The sequence below is a fragment of the Physella acuta genome, unplaced genomic scaffold (assembly GCF_028476545.2).
Source record: "Physella acuta isolate Inbredline_101_S28 unplaced genomic scaffold, ASM2847654v3 ptg000636l, whole genome shotgun sequence".
NCBI lineage: Eukaryota > Metazoa > Mollusca > Gastropoda > Physidae > Physella > Physella acuta.
In genome coordinates this window covers 309,966-327,122 of record NW_026732155.1, presented here as the reverse complement: position 1 = coordinate 327,122, position 17,157 = coordinate 309,966, and the positions used below count along the sequence as shown (strand labels likewise).

The window sequence follows — 17,157 nt, the reverse complement described above, 5'->3', positions numbered from 1 at the left end:
ATCTATAAATGACGTCACATTCTTGGAGGTTGTCCTTAAATGACGGCACAAAATGTAACAATACATTTTAGCATTAAAAAGTAATTAAAGAAATTGAATTGAGCAGACAGTTATCTTTTTATAGACTTTAACAATTGTCATACAAAGTGATCAGTAAAAACGCCTACTTAATGGTGTTCAAAATCAATTATAATATTTAAGAAATAAATTTCATTTTCAATAAATAATAATCACTGTTTGAAAAAAAAATTTGATAAACTTCATTATTTTACTTGATCAGCAAGGTTAAAAAAAAATAAACTTGTTTTACTGTATGTTGACTCCTAGGTTTAAGTGAAACTTTAATTACCTTATGACAAAATAACTGAGTTTAGACTTAAGTGCAACACTACTCATCCGTGTAGGTATCTCTCGAACTTAGGGGGGGGGGGGGGTAATACCAAAAAAGCACCTGCACCAACCCCTTCACGTTGGCCCAGAGACTGGTTACCTGATGAGGTCCACCCATTAAATAAAACACTGAAATACTTAAATGAAATACTGAATTACAAAGCTTCATTTATCCTGTAACAGAAATGTATAGGCCTGCCTAAATACGAAATAGATCTAGATCTAGATTCTAGGCTATTATATATTATATATTATATATATATTATGTGAGGCCTACATTTTTAACGGTGTTGTTCGTACTACATATATTAGCGATAAAGGGGAAAAAAGAAGCACAAATAGCTCATTTGGTTATAAAAATCACTGTATCCATTTATAAATATTTGACTGGTTAAAACAATTATTTAAAAACTCATAAAGGGTAGGCCTATATATATATATATATATATATATATATATATATATATATATATATATATATATATATATATATATATATATATATATATATATATATATACATTTTTTTTTTTTTTTTTTTTTTAAAGATCTTGATCTAGACGCAGTAGGCAAATTTTCCTTAATTTTCGACGTTTAGTGAGAACGTAGGAAGAAAAATAAACTTCCGGTATGAAACCATAATATTTTCATTTTTCACTCACTCAAAATCCTCCTTTTAAAAAGCAGAAATAAAGAAATAAAGATACAAAGACCTGACGTTATCTTAACAATTTATTTTTTGGTAATTGATTTATTGCTTCTAACAACTTATTATTTTAGGCTACTGGTCCGAATTATTTACTATTTACTATTTATTTATTTATTAGTTTATTAGTTAATAACTTAATATTTAATTATTTATTATTATTATTTAGTACGAAGTGTCTACTCGGAAGAAGATTTTTCTCCCCAACGTCTCCATTTAGTCGGCAAAAGATAGTTCTGCGCAGTGACTTATGGCTAGGGTTAGGGCTAGAATGAGGGTTAGGATTAGGGATAGGGTTAGGGTTAGGATTAGGGCTAGGGTTAGGGATAGGATTAGGGCTAGGATTAGGGTTAAGGATAGGATTAGGGTTGGTGTTAGGGTTCTGCGGTTGTAAGCACACGCATGCGCAGTACCATCGAAAACATCGCCGCTAAGGCAAGTCGTAGTTTCTCTCCATTGCGCATGCGTATCGCATGCGTATCTTATTCCGACTAGAATCGGCCTATAAATATTAGTTTAGATAGATTGAAATTCTAGTAGTAATTTACTATTAATTTAGACATAGGCCAGGGGTCGGCGTGGTCAAGTCGGTAAAGCTCATGGTTGCTAAACCGAAAAGTCTCGAGTTCGAACCCCCGGGCTGATGAGGCTCGTTAGCTGGGGACAGCCACTCTTCTAGGAGAGACAACTCCAAAATCAAACGACTACTGCCTTGTAGTTAGTTCTTGGTTGGACAAAAGCTATGGAAGCAAATCCGAAAAGAAAAGCAGGCTGAAATCGGAGTCAATGGCACTTTAATTGTGATGGAGGCGTGGTCGAGTAGGCAAAAGCTCGATCCCTTCCAACACTAAAACATTAAGAATGGAGAAGAAAGATCATGACTAGAGAATGAAGTACAGATTAAGAGAGCAGTGCTTTTTAAAAAAAAATGTGTTTTATTTTAATAAGAAAGAGTATTTCAATGGTTGAAGTATTTGCTATGTAAATTATTACTTATGCACTCTACAGCTAAATAAAATAATTGGGGCCTAAACGTCATTTTTAAATTAAAAGTTATATATAACTATTTAGAGTTCACAATGCTATTCTACTGCCAGTTTCCATTTTAAAATTAACAGAATTAATATCAGATAGCGTGTCCCAAATCAGGGATTTTAAAAAGGCTAAAATTTTAAACTATATACTTCCCATATCATTTATATATATTATTTTTCACTAACTAAATCAATTAGACAAATTGATTAAATTGCACTGGCAAAATCTTAATATAACCACAGTGGCAAACTGTTTTAAATGAAATTAAAAGTAAAAGAAATAGTAGTGTAAGCATCAGTATATCAAGATCTGAACCTATTAAGTAAGTATAAAAATGTCAGTATGTTTGACATTTTTTGTTGTAAATAATTTTTTTTTTACATGTGAGCAGACATGGCAGATGATAGAGAAATTCTAAGAGAATTGTGGGAAGGAAAAATACCAGTTTGTTTTCAACTTGCCCAAGAGGAAGTTTACACAGTTGGTCAGCCTGACCCTTTTTTTGTAAGTTTTTAAAACTACCTTTTTCATGTTTAACTTATAGAATAGTGCTACATTACCACAATAGCTGTCTTACTATGTCTAACACAAAGAGCTACATTACCTCATCTAAAATGATTGTATGTTTCTGAAGTAGATACAATCCTATGTTGTATTACCCACACCCTCCTGGCCTATGATATTTTAACATTAGCAGTCTGAGAAAAAAATCCACATTGTGTTACCTCTAAAATGATGTGTTATATTTACAATCCAGAGTCATTTAAATGATATGCTTTGAATTATGTAAGCAAACCAGAACAACAAATTTAATGTGACTTCAGATTTAAGGTTATCTTTTGTGGTTTGTTAAGTGGGAAACAATGGTAGCAAAAGTTCACTTAATTACTTGTAGCACTAAACTTGACATTTGTATTGACATCTTTGATTAGGTGACATGGATGTGTATAGCTCCTAAAGTTTGGCTAAATGTGACATTTGTATTGACATCTTTGATTAGGTGACATTGATGTGTATAGCTCTTAAAGTTTGTCTACACTTGACATTTGTATTGACATCTTTGATTAGGTGACATTGATGTGTATAGCTCCCTAAAGTTTGGCTAAATGTGACATTTGTATTGAGATCTTTGATTTGATGATATGGATGTGTATAGCTCCCTAAAGTTTGGCTAAATGTGACATTTGTATTGACAGCTATTGGTGCCCAGACTGAGCTACTTCCCATTGGTGACAGACAAAGTCTTGAGGTACATGGTCATGTACATCGAACCTGACAGCCACGGAGAAATGTGGCTGGAGTATGATGGCCAACCTTTGAAATGGTGAGAGAACTAAGAAATAAATTAAGTTTGATGGCCAACTACTGAATTAGATTCTGTAAGCTACTGAAGTAGATGTGAAAACTACTTAAGTAGATGTGAAAACTACAGAAGTAGATGTGAAAACTACTGAAGTAGATGTGTGAACTACTGAAGTAGATTCTGTAAGCTACTGAAGTAGATGTGTGAACTACTGAAGTAGATTCTGTAAGCTTCTTCTTCTTCTTCTTCGTTCTTAATTTTTGAATATGGTGGAGGATTCAGACAACAAGTCCAACTTCGTGGACAAACCGGACTGTGGTTTCCAGTTTGTCAGGTGTCCCATATAATTTTTCCCTGAGTGGGGTGGGCTGGGGCCAGTGTCTGACTCTTGCCTGGCTATACAGAGTACATTCCTGATTCTGTAAGCTACTGAAGTAGATGTGTGAACTACTAAAGTAGATGTGAAAACTACTGAAGTAGATGTGTAAACTACTGAAGTAGATTCTGTAAGCTACTGAAGTAGATGTGTAAACTACTAAAGTAGATGCTGAAGGCTACTGATTTATGTGCTATAGGCTATTGAAGTATATGCTGTAGTGTAGGTTTGCAAGAAATTTGTTAACCAATGTGTTTAGTTATAATGATGTTAAATAAATGCCTAAATGTAATTGCCCTGCCAAGTTTTTAGACTTACCTTACATGGCTACATTTGGTATTTAGATATTGACCTGGCAGAAGTGGTAGACTTTTCTCATTCTTTAAAATCTATTGTTGCCATATTGGTTTCATCAAAAGTTTTCTCATTCTTCAAATCTATTGTTGCCATATTGGTTTCATCAAAAGTTTTTTCCTTCTTCAAATCTATTGTTGCCATATTGGTTTCATCAAAAGTTTTCTCATTCTTCAAATCTTTTGTTGCCTTATTGGTTTCATCAACATTTTTCTCATTCTTTAAATCTATTGGTTTCACCAAGAGAAGTACATAATTTTTCTCTAGATTTAAACAAAAATTTCAAATTGATATTTCTCCAGATCTGTAGGCTGGTTAAAATATAACAGATGGATTCATGGATATTCATTTTAATAGCTACAGACGTATATTTTGGAGTTTTCGTAATAAACTTTATAAAAACTTTATGAGTTGATTTGTGGTACTGCTACTAGGGATACAATTTTTATATATTTGTTGATTTTTATTGCTAGTAATTTTTATTTATTTTAATATTTTCCTCCAGGCACTATCCAATTGGTTTATTGTTTGATTTGTATGGAAATCAAAATGAGTTACCATGGAAACTTACTGTACACTTTAAGGTATGGTTTATATTTGTTGTGCTACATATTTAAGTTTTGTAGTTTTCTGTTAGTTACTTTAAAAAAAAAATTAACTCTAATACTTACAGGCTAACAAAAGACCAAATGTACAGTAGTCTTTCAATCACACTATCAGAATATCATTTACTTCACTATATTTCACCTGAACTTGTCAAGGTCTGAATAAATGTAAAAAATACCTTAAGTAGATATATAGTGCATGCAGTTTTTTACATGTGAACATAGAAAATAATTGTACCTAAAGTTTTCAAATATTAGATACAGTGTGATCCATACCAAATGATTTCATTCCTCCAAGCAGTGTCAAACACACTGTAGGACTTGAATGAGAATTTTTTAGTCTGTGTCAATGCTGTTTTAATGTTTTAAAACTTATTTATGACAAGAGCATCGTTTATATTATTTTATTTGAATAAGATATTTTCTTGTTAGCTAATGATTACACACTAAAGTTAACGAATTAATCAAAAGGATGTCAGCCTGACCTTGTCCTGATCAACTTGTGTTATTTATTGGGCATTTAACATGAGCACACCTGACAGATAGCATTTAGTTTGAATTGATTGCTTTTACAGATACAAATATATTATGACAAAAATTGTTTGTTTTTCCCTTCCAAATTTTCTTTTATTTGAGTTGTATTTTGGCATGTATTTCCTGCCCATTGAATGAAAGCCAATGCTGTGATTGTCCAGAATTTCCCTGAGGAAGAGTTACTGCACTGTCTGGGTAAAGAAGCTGTGGAGTCTCACTTTATGTCTGTTGTCAAAGAAGCTGATGCACTCAAGCACAGAGGGCAGGCTATAAATAGCATGCAGAAGAAAGACCATAAAGCCTTGTGGACAGGATTGATGAATGGTCTGCTTTTATTGCTTCATAAATTATTTCTTTTCATGCCCAACGTTTTTTCTTTACAAATGTGTAGACATTTCATATTGTAAATATTTTACACAACTTCAAAGACACCAACAAGCAGGCCATAAATTGAAAACAGTTTATATGTTCTTCATTTTTAGCTCAATTAGTTAACACATTCCTAGATTTTAACTACTGAATTGTTTTCAAATAGTTTTAGCTTACCAGTTAATTAAAAGAATGAAATTGATTACTAGCTATTCCTTTTAAAAATATGCTAATTTCTGACAGTGTAATTTTTGCTTTCACTAAAAAAATAATTGGAAGGAAAATTTGTTAAAATCATTTTGTTTTGTTTCTGATATTTTTATGATGCTTATATTTTTTAATGTCTGTAGATAAATTTGATCAGTTTTGGTCTGTCAACAAGAAACTAATGGAGAACAGTGGAGAAGATGCTTTCAAATCTGTCCCTTTTAGAATATACCAGGTCAGTCAGACAGCCGCTGATGCCCATGCTTTTTTATTCAAACAATCAAAAATATTTTTCTCAAACAGAACTTTGATTTAAAAATTAAATTGTGTGTAACTTTGTTTGATTTTTATCTGAAGGTGGACAAGATCCCTATACAAAAGCTATTTAAACCTGTAGATGACAACGGTGAATTCCTGACTCTCAATAGTTTATTGAAGTCTGCCTTGCCTGACTTGGTTGAATCAGGTCAGAATTGTTTTAGTTTTGCTTTAAACAAGAACATATAACATGAAATGATGCATGTTGTTGACTGTTTCAATAAACTGTGCTTATCAAAATTAAAACTGTATTGTGCCAAGGCCCTTATAGTTCAGATCAAACAACCATTTAAAAAACAGGACTTTTTTTTCTGTGTACAGTTACTGTGAAAACTAAATTTACAATTGATTTCTGTACCACTGTTTGCAACAAAACTCCAGGTTTAAAACTACCTGTACTTCCCACCTCTGACAGTACTTCTCACCTCTGACTGTACTTCTCACCTGTGACAGTACTTCCCAACAGTGACAGTACTACCCACCTGTGACAGTACTTCCCACCCATGACTACTTCCCACCCATGACTGTACTTCCCACCAGTGACTGTACTTCCCACCCATGACTGCACTTCCCACCTGTGACTGCACTTCCCACCTTTGACTATACTACCCATCTGTGACAGTACCTACCACCCATGACTGTACTTCCCACCCATGACTGTACTACCCACCAGTGAAAGTACTTCCCACCTGTGACTGTACTTCCCACCCATGACTGCACTTCCCACCTGTGACTGCACTTCCCACCTTTGACTATACTACCCATCTGTGACAGTACCTACCACCCATGACTGTACTTCCCACCCATGACTGTACTACCCACCAGTGAAAGTACTTCCCACCTGTGACTGTACTTCCCACCCATGACTGTACTTCCCACCTGTAATTGTACTTCCCACCTGTGACTGTACTTCCCACTCTTTACTGTACTTCCCACCTGTGATTGTAATGGGCTGATTGTAATAAAAAAAACTTGTTGCAGGAGAAATTTCCAACTATCGTGTGATAACTCAAGGCATTGAACCCCCCCTGGAGACACCTGTGTCATGGATGAGTGAACACCTGAGTTACCCAGACAACTTTCTCCATATGATTTTAGTTTCAAGGACAGAAATTGAGAGCTAGTAATGTTTCTATGTAGTGTGTGACAGATTGTGTTTTAATGAATGAGAGAATTTAGAAAAATACTGGTGGGTGTATGAAACATTGATGAACATTTGTTATATGAAACATGAACATTTTATTTCCCTCAAATCAATGTAACTACTTTAGTCTGTATCATAATAAACCAAAGTTTATACTTGCAATGTTCTTGCCATGATTTTGTGTTGAGTTTATCCTGCTGGACAACAGAATTGACAGATATGGGGGTAGTGGCCATTCATTTCCTATAGAAACTGGTCTAAATTGGGTTAGAATATTGGACCTTATCAAACAACTAGACTGCTATCTGAACGATGCAAACATGTGTTCAGATTGATTTATTTATCTTTTGTCCAGGCCCCCCCCCCCCTCCACCTACCCTGTTAACTATTGTGTAGCCCAGGTGAAAAAAAAAGGTGGCATAGCGCCATTAAGATAAAATTATTGATTAGAAACAACGGGCGGCAGGGAGTTAAGCTACCGGATGTAACACAGGTGTTCATTCCAGATGGTGTCATGTCAGATGTTGTCAGGTGTTCTTGTCAGATAGTGTCATGTCAGATGGTGTCAGGTGTTCATGTCAGATGGTGTCATATCAGATGGTGTCAGGTGTTCATGTCAGATGGTGTCAGGTGTTCATGTCAGATGGTGTCAGGTGTTCATGTCAGATGGTATCATGTCAGATGGTGTCATGTCAGATGGTGTCAGGTGTTTATATCAGATGGTGTCAGGTGTTCATGTCAGATGGTGTCAGGTGTTCATGTCAGATGGTGTCATGTCAGATGGTATCATGCCAGATGGTGTCATGTCAGATGGTGTCAGGTGTTTATATCAGATGGTGTCAGGTGTTCATGTCAGATGGTGTCATGTCAGATGGTGTCATGTCAGATGGTGTCAGGTGTTCATGTCAGATGGTGTCATGTCAGATGGTGTCATGTCAGATGGTGTCAGGTGATCATGTCAGATGGTGTCAGGTGTTCATGTAAGATGGTGTCATGTCAGATGGTGTCATGTCAGATGGTGTCATGTCAAATGGTGTCAGGTGTTCATGTCAAATGGTATCAAGTGTCCTGAACCCCTATACATGGGTGCAGCAGGAGCAGGGCCAATTAATTGGCCCAAAATCTGATAACAATACTTGTTGAGAATATGAAAACGGAACTTAGGAAACAATACCAGGCATTCCGTGAAAATATACGCCAGACAGTTCTAAGTGAACAATGTGAACCTTGAACAAACATATCCTACCCTGAACAAAATTACCCAAACCCAATACAGCCTCCCCTGAAATAAACCCTGAACATGTATATCGTAGACTAATTTTAATATACTTTAACATTCACTCAAGAGTTGAACAATATCAAACTTTTATTTAAAGACAAACACGTTAAAAAATCCATAAATTGAATGAGATGAGAAGATGAGGCCAAATTTAAAATACATCTTCGATATTATCAAGGGTGTGAAAATCATATGTTCCAATATTTCGTGGTTGTCTGTCAAGAATATTTAACGGAGACATTCTACATTCGGGTACACTAATACACAATTCGGCCTAACGCCCATTCTGTTTGGTAAAGTTTGCAAAGAAAAACTAATCGATGTGCAGTTTCTTTATGCGCATCTATTCCCCCCTCCCCTCCGGAACAATATATATATATACATATATACATATATATATATATATATATATATATATATATATATATATATATATATATATATATACATATATATATATACATATATATATATACATATATATATACATATATATATATATATATATATATATATATATATATATATATATATATATATATATATATATATATATATATATATATATAATACATATATATATACATATATATATATACATATATATATACATATATATATATATATATATACATATATATATGTATATATATATATATATATATATATATATATATATATATATATATATATATATATATATTATGTATATATATATATATATATATATATATATATATATATATATATATATATATATATATATATATATATATGTATATGTATATATATATATATATATATATATATATATATATATATATATATATATATATATATATATATATATATATATATATATATATATATATATATATATATATATATATATATATATATATATATATATATATATATATATATATATATATATATATATATATATATATATATATATATATATATATATATATATATATATATATATATATATATATATATATATATATATGTTACGGTCAAAGCCCGAAGTGCGGCCAAAGCGCGGATTGGCCGGCCAATCCGCGCATTGGCCGGCTCTCTTAGCCAAAGCCCGAAGAACTTAGCACTAAGATCGTATTTCGTACATTGGCCGGCCAATGCGCGCACTGGCCGGGATGTCCTGGCCAATGTTCTATCTAGACTAAGTTGTGATCGCATTTTCATTATTCTGGGTGCGTTTTCATTGAGAGTAACGTATTGTTTAGCTCTTGTTTGTATAGCATTCTATATGCTACGTATTGTTTAGCTCTTGTTTGTATAGCATTCTATATGCAAGGCGACATGGATCAAAAGGGCCATCAGACCATGAGACAGACTTAGCAGATGGATGTCAAAAGAAAAAAATGTAAATCCATGTTAGTTTCCATATATGGGCTCTCTATAAAATAGTTACTGAGGAAGATCTTGAGAACATTGAACAAGAAATGGAGGTTGCCATAAATGCCAACGATGTCCATGCTATTTGTGGAATACCCAATGAAGCAGACGAAGGGTACAGAGGGAACATTACCTGCAGATTGTGTCACAACAAACAAGACATCATGGAACACAGATCAGCAGCTCATACTGGCTTGCAAACTCAAGGTGCTAAGATGCTTAAAACATCAAATACAAAATTTAAAGATGGTGAAGTGGGTGAAAATGTACACGTCCGTTTTCCAGATGTTGACAGAGGTCACGGTGATCCCCGAAGCGTGATTGCAGTTGTCATGAGCGTCGAGGGCGGTTTCTACAAATTAGGAAAGGAACATGGTGTTCTAAAACAACTGTATGCTAGAAGTGAGTTTTCAATTCTTCACGAAAAACTGCTCTTATTGTCGTCAGTTGGCATTGAGAAAAAATCACTACGAACCATCGCATCTTCACAATCATTGACTGGGGGCCAAGGCTACACTCGCTGCAACTGCACAACTAAGTGCACAACAAATCGCTGCAAGTGTAAAAATAACAAGCTGCTATGTAATTCTAAATGCCGTAAAAGTTCAACTTGTTGTAACAAATGATGATATTGATAGATTGAGACTATAGTACAATAAAAAAATTTGAATGTTTCTGTCATTTACTTTAATTAATAATCAATAAAGACTTAATTTCATGTTTTTTACGGCATAAAAAAACCAAAATCTGCTCATGATCTTCTAATTCGGACTTTGGCCGGTCGTCCCTAGCCAGATGATCTTCTAATTAAGACTTTGGCCGGTCCACCATGGCCTGTCTGTGGATTGGCCGGCCAAAGGCCGAAATCAAGCAAAGTTTCGGACTTTGACTGCCCTATGGGAAGCGATATTGGCCATTGCGCGGATTGGCCGGCCAATCCTAGCATTGGCCGACTTCGGGCTTTGACCGTAACATATATATATATATATATATATATATATATATATATATATATATATATATATATATATATATATATATATATATATATATATATATATATATATATATATATATAAACAAGCCCCCCACCTCGGGAGTTTCAAGTGCTGCCCCCCCCCCCCCATGTGAAAAATGTGTGTTGGAAACCCTCTCGTTAATTTCTGTGTTTTTGCGCGATTTACAGACAATACATGAATTGCTAAGTTGAAAGAGTAACACAGACCACCTACGGCTAATCCGAGTTAACTAATCGGGTATTTACAGCCTACACAGTCAAACAGATTTAAACCTGAATTAAATGCCATAAATAGACTTTATCAAGAAAATTCAGTCGTGAGAAATTCGATCTGACGAAATCAATACACAGCCCTCCCCCCCCCGATTAATTAAATACGTGTGCGTGTTAAGTCGTCATTATCGTAGCCGGATGACGTATTAAAAGGTTCTATTGCGCACTTTCTCTTGGCTTACAAGTTATTTACAAAATTTGAAATCAGTTTGCTAATAAAGTGCACCGTCAATGGTTTCCAACACTCGTTTGTTAACTTTTGGTAAGCGAATGTAAGCAATGTAAGTGTAATGTAAGCAATAAAATGTAAGTGTAATGTAAGCAATACAATGTAGGTGTAATGTAAGCAATACAATGTAAGTGTAATATAAGCAATACAACGTAAGTGTAATGTCAGCAATACAATGTAAGTGTAATGTAAGCAATACAATGTAAGTGTAATGTAAGCAATACAATGTAAGTGTGCTGTAAGCAATACAACGTAAGTGTAATGTCAGCGATACAATGTAAGTGTAATGTAAGCAATACAATGTAAGTGTAATGTCAGCAACACAATGTAAGTGTGCTGTAATCTATGTAATATGATCGTCAAAAATACAAAATTTTACAGGCTTCTAAGTTCACAATGTCTGTTTGTGGATTTGTGGCAAATCTTGTAATTCAGTTTTGAACCACCTCCAATGCAGCAATTTTGTTCAAATTCCCAGATACCTTCTACTTCAATGACAAAGCAACGATATCTATTTTTAAAATACGATGAAATACAAACGTGTTTGTTCGATCGAGACCGTCGAGGATGATATGTTTGTCACTGCTTGTTGATTTCTTGCCTGGGCGTGGACCACGAACAAAAGACGTCGCAGCTGAGACCTAGAGGTTGAAATGGGTTGGGCACACTTTTATGTGACACGTCGGTCGATGGGTGGAACCGCTAGGGAAGGCAAAAATACACCCACAACAGAGCTCAAAGAACTTTAGACCGCCGGGATGTCCTGGGAGACGGTAAAATATATAACGGATGTCCTGGGAGACGGTAAAATATATAACGGATGTCCTGAGAGACGGTAAAAATATATAACGGATGTCCTGGGAGACGGTAAAATATATAACGGGTATCCTGGGAGACGGTAAAATATATAACGGATATCCTGGGAGACGGTAAAATATATAACGGGTGTCCTGGGAGACGGTAAAATATATAACGGATGTCCTGGGAGACGGTAAAATATATAACGGATGTCCTGGGAGACGGTAAAATATATAACGGGTATCCTGGGAGACGGTAAAATATATAACGGATATCCTGGGAGACGGTAAAATATATAACGGGTGTCCTGGGAGACGGTAAAATATATAACGGATGTCCTGGGAGACGGTAAAATATATAACGGATGTCCTGGGAGACGGTAAAATATATAACTGATGTCCTGGGAGACGGTAAAATATATAACGGATGTCCTGGGAGACGGTAAAATATATAACGGATGTCCTGGGAGACGGTAAAATATATAACGGATGTCCTGGGAGACGGTAAAATATATAACGGATGTCCTGGGAGACGGTAAAATATGTAACGGATGTCCTGGGAGACGGTAAAATATATAACGGATGTCCTGGGAGACGGTAAAATATATAACGGATGTCCTGGGAGACGGTAAAATATATAACGGATTCCTGGGAGACGGTAAAATATATAACGGATGTCCTGGGAGACGGTAAAATATATAACGGATGTCCTGGGAGAAGGTAAAATATATAACCGATATCCTGGGAGACCGTAAAAATATATAACGGATGTCCTGGGAGACGGTAAAATATGTAACGGATGTCCTGGGAGACGGTAAAATATATAACGGATGTCCTGGGAGACGGTAAAATATGTAACGGATGTCCTGGGAGACGGTAAAATATATAACGGATGTCCTGGGAGACGGTAAAATATATAACGAATGTCCTGGGAGACGGTAAAATATATAACCGGGGACTGGTCACAGTGGAAGATAATGATTGAGGATTCGGTCAAATTAGTAAAGCCAGTATGGAAAAAAAGGTTAAAGAAAGTGTCTAGTGAAAAAGCTCACTATAAAAGGGTTACAGAAAGTTAGTAACAAGTCAATGAGCTCATAATAAAAGGGTTAAAGAAAGTTTGTGTTCCAACTAGTGTGGCTCAGACAAGATTTGATCATCGATCATCTGACCCGTTCACCCGTTGATCCCATCCCACGGTTCCATAGAAAGTAGAAATCCACGTTGATCCCATCCCACGGTTCCAAAGAAAGCCATGTTGTTTCCATCCCACGGTTCTGTAGAAAGCCATGTTGATCCCATCTCACGGTTCTGTAGAAAGCCATGTTGATCCCGTCCCACGGTTCTGTAGAAAGCCATGTTGTTCCCATCCCACGGTTCCATAGAAAGTAGAAAGCCATGTTGATCCCATCCCACGGTTCCATAGAAAGTAGAAAGCCTTGTTGTTCCCACCCCACGGTTCTGTAGAAAGTAAAAAGCCATGGTTTAAAATTAGTTCCAAGAAAAGTAACATTCTGTGATCGTTTTACCTGCGTTAAGTTCGATGAAAAACAATGCACAGTAAGAAATACGCAAATACATTCTACAAATTCACTATTACAAAATACAAAATATACCAGTAAACTACTCAAAACACACGTTTATGCAACAAAAAATATACACATACAGAATACAAAATACACCGAATAAACTAATACATAGTACAAAATATTCTAAAGCACAATCGTATAAATCGGCAAGAACTCCAAAAACTCAGAGATTGGCATTGACCTACCACAAGTGGTCAAATACCTGGCAATGCCCTTGACCCAACTCATTGCCCGTGAGAAGATCCAATTTCACATGTCGGCTGCCCAGCTGAGGTTATACTGACCTTCGTCCAACTGACACCGGAAGTGGGTCCGGAAATTATTTCTCGGTGTGTGATTGACCTACCCAGTGATTTCCTGGGCCCTTGTAGGACTCACGGAAGAGCCACGCCCAGAACATTGGCCCTAGCTCTCTCTCGAGTCGCCCGTCGACCCACCCGCAGCTCATTAAGTTTATTCAGAGTCCCAGGCACAACCTAAGGCACCCATGTGTAAAGTGTCATTATTTATTTAACACGTCATGAACTGGGACCTTTAATAAGCACATGTTTTTAATAAGCTCAAAATATGTCTTTTGAGTACAAACAAGGCAGGCATATGCCAATAATCATGTATTCAATAGATACCAAATAAATCTAAATACTTTACTTCATATTTATATTTTAAAAATATTTTAATTATTTTACTTTCATTGAAATAAGAGAGGACACTGCACCATCATCGAGCAGATTGTTTAAACTTTTCACATTCTAGAATTTAACTATATAGCTAACATTTTTCGCTTTCTAGAATTTAACTATTTAGCTAACATTTTTCACATTCTAGAATTTAACTATTTAGCTAACATTTTTCACATTCTAGAATTTAACCATTTAGCTAACATTTTTCGCTTTCTGGAATAAAACTCTTACACGTTCCGCTTAAAAAAACGCTTTAATGAATTTTATACCTTTTACAGTTGAAAAATAACTTTTTTACTTACACTTTCCACATTTTGGAAATTACCAACTTAGCTTACAGGTTTCAGGCTCTCAAATAAAACTTTTAAAAACTTTTCAAATAAAAAAAAAATAAAACAAACACAAAACAAACAGAAAAAAAAAACAACAACACAAATTATAGATAAAAAAACTAACAAAATACAAAATACAAACACACAAAAACAAAACAACCTGTTTTACTTCTACTTTCCACACTCTCAAGGAAAGTTGTTTAACTCACACTTTACATTCTTCAATGAATGTCGGGCCAACAATGATCAGCCACCCTCTATTTCTTAAACATTACTCAAAAATTCTTTACCAGAAGAACGAAACATTCGCAACCTGCAATTGCTAGGGCACTATTACTGCACTTTTGACGATTGTTATAAAAAAGCTGGATCCAGGGAAAATAGTAGACGCCTAAAACAGCAACGCCATTCAATAGGAATCGGCGGTTTGAACTCCTCAGACCACTCCAAGAATGGATAAGTATTCCCACTAGACAGCCTCAGCAGATACATTAAAAAAAGCCAAACGACGCAAGAGAAGCACGCTAAGTTGTCGAGTCCAATTTGTTCGTCTATTTTAAAATTGTATGTCCTGGTTTGGCTTTTCGGCAGCCAATTTGGCAATTCGTGTTTAAAAAAAAAGCTTTAAAAAATATTAGCTACACCGTTTTCCCCCAATAGGTGCCATGATTATTTTGTGGAATACAAGCCAAAGTCTATATAGTTTATATCAGTGGTTCCCAACCTTTTTCGAGTGGCGACCCCCTTTTATAAAAAGTAAGTGACCCGCGACCCCCATAGAATTAAAAAGCCGAAATTAGTATGGAAAGTAATAAGCACTAAAATAAGATTTTCTAGTAGACTTTTAATATGAACTACTCTTGATAACTGTTTTAATAGCATGAGTAAAATTGCATACTATTCACTAAACCTGCGTGGTTAAGTTTTTAATTTGTCATTATAATTATCTTAATTTTGTTTTTAATCGAAGAATAGTGTTGAAAATATATTCTCGAAAAGTCAATCAATTTTACGTTTGGGTATGAATGGTGAATACTACACCAAAATTGTGTATGCAGTTTTTCATCTTACTCGGAAATATTCTGCAAATCAAAGAATTCATCTTGTAATTCATCAGGAATGCTAGCAACATTAAGGGAAGAAGAGAATGGGTAATGCGTAAATGCAGATTCTTCTTTTTTCAGCTCAGAGAAATAGCGATGCAGTTCATTTTCAAGAGATTCAAGATGCCCAGAAATTGCTTCTTTCAAAATTTTAATTATCTCACAATCAGATTCGTCTACCACACCGCAGAGTTTCTCAAATTTACAATATTTCCAAGATTTATTTTCTTTACCGATTTTGCAGCTTTGATAAAAATGCCCCGAGATTATCATGGAAAGTTATAATATTGTTCATTTTCCATGAAGCTTCAGGTTAAGCTAATCTTGATGTTCGAACACATCTGCTATGTATGATACTCTCTCCAACCACTCTATGTTGTTTTAAGTATACCAAAATGTCTTGTTTCCTTTGCACTTCCAAGAACAATTTGATTTCAGATTTCAATTCAAAAACACAACTTACAACATTTCATTTGACAGCCAGCGTACTGTAGTGTAGAAGAGCCGAACCTCGTGATCTATATTAATGTTTTTGCTCAGTTCTTCGAAGGCTCCAGATTTTATATAATTTACGACTTATACTAGCAATGGACTCTTGATGGCGATTGGTTAGGGCAGTGGTTAAGGAACTAAATCTTTTCTGTTTTCTGAAAGCCCGATTTTGAGCTAAACATAGAAGGCGCACCATCCGTACAAACCCCCACAGCCGGTCTAACCCATTTTAATCATCCCGTTAAAAAAAAAACGTATTTATTTTCTCCATGCTATCTTCACAAAATAGCAACTCTTCTTTGTTATCATCCGCATGAATATAGACACAGACCAGCAACTGCCAACACGAACTCACGTCTGTTGATTTATCAACTTGGAAAGCAAACAATGTTGAAAGCTTAATTTCAATAAAAATGTGTTATTTAACATTTACGTACATGCAGCGTTTGATGAGATTTTCTATTTTTTTTTGCTTGGCATTTTCTATCGCGACTTCATTTGATGCTTGCACTAATGCAGGTTAAAACTTCCTGTTCGATCAAGTCTCTGACGTTTACAACTAGCTTCTTAGCGACGAAAGAACTCGATATATTTTTTGGTGTGTT

At 35.0% G+C, this 17,157-nt stretch overlaps 1 protein-coding gene across 3 annotated transcripts; it reads left to right on the top strand.

Annotated features, from left to right (window-relative positions):
* The first annotated feature begins 793 nt into the window (after positions 1-793).
* On the top strand, positions 794-7,500 carry LOC131948280 (autophagy protein 5). Of its 3 annotated transcripts, none has more exons than XM_059309821.1 (8): positions 794-811; positions 2,523-2,635; positions 3,328-3,455; positions 4,670-4,748; positions 5,465-5,627; positions 6,023-6,114; positions 6,237-6,345; positions 7,179-7,500. In XM_059309821.1, exons 2-8 carry the CDS (start codon positions 2,525-2,527, stop codon positions 7,319-7,321), a joined length of 825 nt encoding a protein of 274 aa, XP_059165804.1. In that variant the 5' UTR covers positions 794-811; positions 2,523-2,524; the 3' UTR covers positions 7,322-7,500. The 3 variants fall into 3 exon arrangements, with proteins under 3 accessions (XP_059165804.1, XP_059165802.1, XP_059165801.1); XM_059309819.1 differs by lacking the exon at positions 794-811 and adding an exon at positions 983-1,018; XM_059309818.1 differs by lacking the exon at positions 794-811 and adding an exon at positions 1,026-1,132.
* Positions 7,501-17,157: the final 9,657 nt, after the last annotated feature.